The sequence below is a fragment of the Echinococcus granulosus genome (genome assembly GCF_000524195.1).
Source record: "Echinococcus granulosus chromosome Unknown EG_S00458, whole genome shotgun sequence".
Lineage (NCBI taxonomy): Eukaryota > Metazoa > Platyhelminthes > Cestoda > Cyclophyllidea > Taeniidae > Echinococcus > Echinococcus granulosus.
The window spans coordinates 1-4,807 of NW_020170837.1; the positions used below are offsets into that span (position 1 = coordinate 1).

The 4,807-nt window shown below is 40.4% G+C and overlaps 1 protein-coding gene across 1 annotated transcript; it reads right to left on the reverse strand. All coding sequences in view use genetic code 11, as the record gives it.

Moving 5' to 3' along the window:
• Window positions 1-102: 102 nt before the first annotated feature.
• EGR_11179 (hypothetical protein) lies at window positions 103-4,128 on the reverse strand (the record flags this gene model as incomplete). Its single annotated transcript, XM_024500426.1, has 4 exons — window positions 103-605; window positions 1,122-1,204; window positions 2,722-2,869; window positions 4,059-4,128. 4 exons carry the CDS (start codon window positions 4,126-4,128, stop codon window positions 103-105), a joined length of 804 nt encoding a protein of 267 aa, XP_024345160.1.
• Between the last annotated feature and the right edge of the window lie 679 nt (window positions 4,129-4,807).

Sequence of the window (4,807 nt, forward strand, 5' to 3'; positions counted from 1 at the left end):
TAAAAATAAATTGTTTTTAACGGAATAATAAGCTGCAATCGGAAATAACCATAAAAAGGATTTTTGGAACATATCTCTACTGACTTGAAACATTTCTTAAAATTAGACATGTTCCATTGGTTTGGAATCAATTGAACATAATTTATACGCTGTCAGGGATATCTGTGAATGGGCGATTAAATTTAAGCACAAATTAATTGGTGATGCTGCTTTCAAGTAGAAAAAATACCAGTGGGTGTTTTTCGAACCTGTAGTGTGCAGCAAAGTTCTTCTTTTCACACTCGTTTCGTGAAGGATGCAGGCGACTAAGAGGAGCCGGTAGGGTTTTTGCTTTTTTTCACCTTGACATTGTGCATATAGGGAATATAGTGCCTCCACGAATTGAAAGTCGTTTTCTTCACTTGACGAATGCGCCTGTGTTGAACGTCGGAAATAACCGGATGTGATCAGTTGCCATAGCTTTGCACTAATTTCATTTGAATTACCTCTGTTGGAGGTAGAGGCTGCTGGTAGCTTTGCTGTTTGTGTTGACGGAGACTGTCCCAACCAGCAGTCTTCGTTACTTGGGCTTGCTGTAAAAGAGAATCGTTTGCTTTTTGAATAACCTTTGGAAAGAGAAGAATCTGGAATATCCACCTATAACGGGCAATTGCTGTTATGTTATGTCAAATAATATTCATGCCTAGATATGCTTTTAAGTGTTAGGAAGTGCGTAATGGACATCCCTATTAGTACATTTAGACAATCACATACTAATGTTTGATACGGCATCACTTCATTTGTTGCTTCCACAGGTAACACAAGGGGCATGTTGATGACAATTCCTTTTATCTGTAGAGGCGGAAAGGTAATTTGCGTAGAGTGAAAGAGGTGGCGGAATGCACCCGATAACCTGTATCCTAATGCTCATTTGATCTCTGGCTAGGGCATTCTCTACCAAGAGTGTTCTGCTGTTAATCGCCAAGAATGCACTCGCAACTATTCAAGAAAAGGCTGAGTCAGCATCGACTTCTGTGAGTAATCTACTTTTTTTCACATTGCTTGTATTCTTTATCCACCCCTAGACAAGTATTCATAAACATTCTAGCCAGCTCGTAGTGGTTTCAAAATAACAGCATTACCAATCAATGCTTTATCTATTAGGTCCATATGTGCAAGTATCATTTTGTTTCCGTATGCTCTGTTGTTTTTCGCTGCTTGCTCACTGCAGTTCGTTCATGTTTGCTTATCGCCGCGCATAACTGCATGAAAAATTTTGCAGATAATATAACTTGGGTGTAAAAATGAGGAAGATAACTTGCTTTTTATCTGTCATCATAGTTAATGCACTCGCCACTATGCAGTTATGTTTACAACTTGCAGAAGTGGTAATTATTTGCTAGGGTGAATATTGACCCTTAAAAATATACTGAGTAGGATATGTGTTAAGGGGTAACATTCCAGCTACAGTCATTGGAAGTCCTCACAGATTATGTTAGCAGTATTAAAGGCAGTGAACTCCTTACTGGTCTTCATTACGCGTGTATGACGAAAAAATGGAACCGGTTTTCTCCGTTTGCGTCGTGTTTCAGACACGGTTGCATTATTTTATATCAGTAAACTCGGACCCTCGGGATTTTCTTACTCATACATCGCTCTTCAATTTTCGGTCCGGCAGAAAGGGCAGTGTCGTGGTGGGCCATCCTCAAGCCTAGGGGACCGCGCCAACGTTGCTTCCATCGTCCACAGTCGTGTGCTCTCAATCGCCCTTGGCATAGTCGATCACATATGCGCCCCCAACTCTTATTACATGTTAGTTTTTACTCATTTCCTCTCTTCCTCTTCCCCTTTCAAAAGTTGACGACAGCTTTGTTGCTTAGATTAGTAGCATTTGTGTATTCGCTTAATTAGTTTATCCAGCTTTGTACCAGGTATAAATAAGTGCAATTATCTAACTAGGACTCTTCAACCGTAACAGTCATTCTCAAAGTGGTAATGTGAAGGACTGAAACTCCAACGATGAGCCCCATAGGCACTGGGTTTGCCGTGCCTGGGACCGCATATACAAGTAGCGTGTCTACAGTCTCGACATCGTCGTGCAGCAATTGCACAACCTCCTTCTCGAGAAGATTGACATTCCCTGGAAATTGGGCTGTTAATGAGCAGTGGGTGCGTTTGGTTTGTTTGTCTTATAGGCACGTTTTGTGTCATCCATAGAAACTTAAACACTCTATGTATTGAGTGTTTCCTCGGTGCAAGATGGCGTTTAAGTTATTTCAGACAAGTCAAGCTTATCAATTTTTCGATGTGTAGATTCTCAAAGCATAAATTTGGCTTCCTGTTGCACCAAAATCCGGCATTCTCTCTCCTCTGTTGCATCACTATAAGTAGTACGTCGGAAGAGTGTACTTGTGCATGTTGCGAGGTACTTAGTTGGCTCTTATCATCAGGTTTTTATAATGCCACATCATCATTTAAGCACTTCGCGCCTGCATTGCAGTGTGAACATTCTCGTTGGATTGGTAATAGTGCTGCTGGGACTATCACTATCACTGCTTTTTAGCCGTATCTTGATTTATGTAATGTAGTCACTCAGCAAATGAAGAGCACTCTCCAAATGATGGTGCGTATTGGGTGTCACATTGGAAAATTCCCCTGGATCTTGTATGCATGTGAATTGAGGAGGTAATGAATAGTTACAGTAAAATTACCCACCATCTGTGTGCTGGTAATTTCATTTACCTTGGTACATAAGCCAACGATTGCAGAACGATTTGATAGCGACTTTGAGATCCGCTTTTGAATAATTCATCTATGTTCCCAGCAATGCTGATTAGGTCATTCTTAATCCATGGAGCGCCTGTAAAATTTAATGCAAATCGAAGATAGGCTATTAAATAAGTTAGAATTGTTTTCGGCGATGGTAGATAGACTGCGTAGATTTCATCGAGAATATGCCAAATTAAAGGCGAATTTAGGGTAAGCACTTAACTAATTAAACTCTGTTTACGATAGTGCTGACTGCAATAAGCTCAATTCATCGGTGTCATGCCAAATTGATTGAGAATGTAAGGTGTCCATTTGAACAATTTGGCTCTATTTACATTGGTGCTGGCAAGATTAAGGAAGATGCATCGGTTCCATGCCGTATTTAATGAAATATAAGACTGGCCCTTAAATAAATTAGCACTGACTGCAGTAATTCCGACATACGAGATGGTGTGCCTTCCTTAACCAAAATTCTCTAAAACGCATTTGTTTTTAACAGCTTGCTTGATCGGAGTTGTAATCCAACCTTGACTTCACACGGCCTCCAACATACATCACCCCATTTCAATGTGTGCAAACCCGAAGTAGTGGGTCGGTGCTGCCAAAATTTTCTGGTGGTGTGTTATGGTGAAATAATGTTCTACTCAACTGTCTATGCCACTACATGCTCTAATTTTGTGCGAGAGTGAATGATGTTTGTACAACCTGGAAAAGAACGGGCCGTTAATGAGCAGTGGGTGCGTTTGGTTTGTTTGTCTTATAGGCACGTTTTGTGTCATCCATAGAAACTTAAACACTCTATGTATTGAGTGTTTCCTCGGTGCAAGATGGCGTTTAAGTTATTTCAGACAAGTCAAGCTTATCAATTTTTCGATGTGTAGATTCTCAAAGCATAAATTTGGCTTCCTGTTGCACCAAAATCCGGCATTCTCTCTCCTCTGTTGCATCACTATAAGTAGTACGTCGGAAGAGTGTACTTGTGCATGTTGCGAGGTACTTAGTTGGCTCTTATCATCAGGTTTTTATAATGCCACATCATCATTTAAGCACTTCGCGCCTGCATTGCAGTGTGAACATTCTCGTTGGATTGGTAATAGTGCTGCTGGGACTATCACTATCACTGCTTTTTAGCCGTATCTTGATTTATGTAATGTAGTCACTCAGCAAATGAAGAGCACTCTCCAAATGATGGTGCGTATTGGGTGTCACATTGGAAAATTCCCCTGGATCTTGTATGCATGTGAATTGAGGAGGTAATGAATAGTTACAGTAAAATTACCCACCATCTGTGTGCTGGTAATTTCATTTACCTTGGTACATAAGCCAACGATTGCAGAACGATTTGATAGCGACTTTGAGATCCGCTTTTGAATAATTCATCTATGTTCCCAGCAATGCTGATTAGGTCATTCTTAATCCATGGAGCGCCTGTAAAATTTAATGCAAATCGAAGATAGGCTATTAAATAAGTTAGAATTGTTTTCGGCGATGGTAGATAGACTGCGTAGATTTCATCGAGAATATGCCAAATTAAAGGCGAATTTAGGGTAAGCACTTAACTAATTAAACTCTGTTTACGATAGTGCTGACTGCAATAAGCTCAATTCATCGGTGTCATGCCAAATTGATTGAGAATGTAAGGTGTCCATTTGAACAATTTGGCTCTATTTACATTGGTGCTGGCAAGATTAAGGAAGATGCATCGGTTCCATGCCGTATTTAATGAAATATAAGACTGGCCCTTAAATAAATTAGCACTGACTGCAGTAATTCCGACATACGAGATGGTGTGCCTTCCTTAACCAAAATTCTCTAAAACGCATTTGTTTTTAACAGCTTGCTTGATCGGAGTTGTAATCCAACCTTGACTTCACACGGCCTCCAACATACATCACCCCATTTCAATGTGTGCAAACCCGAAGTAGTGGGTCGGTGCTGCCAAAATTTTCTGGTGGTGTGTTATGGTGAAATAATGTTCTACTCAACTGTCTATGCCACTACATGCTCTAATTTTGTGCGAGAGTGAATGATGTTTGTACAACCTGGAAAAGAACGGGCC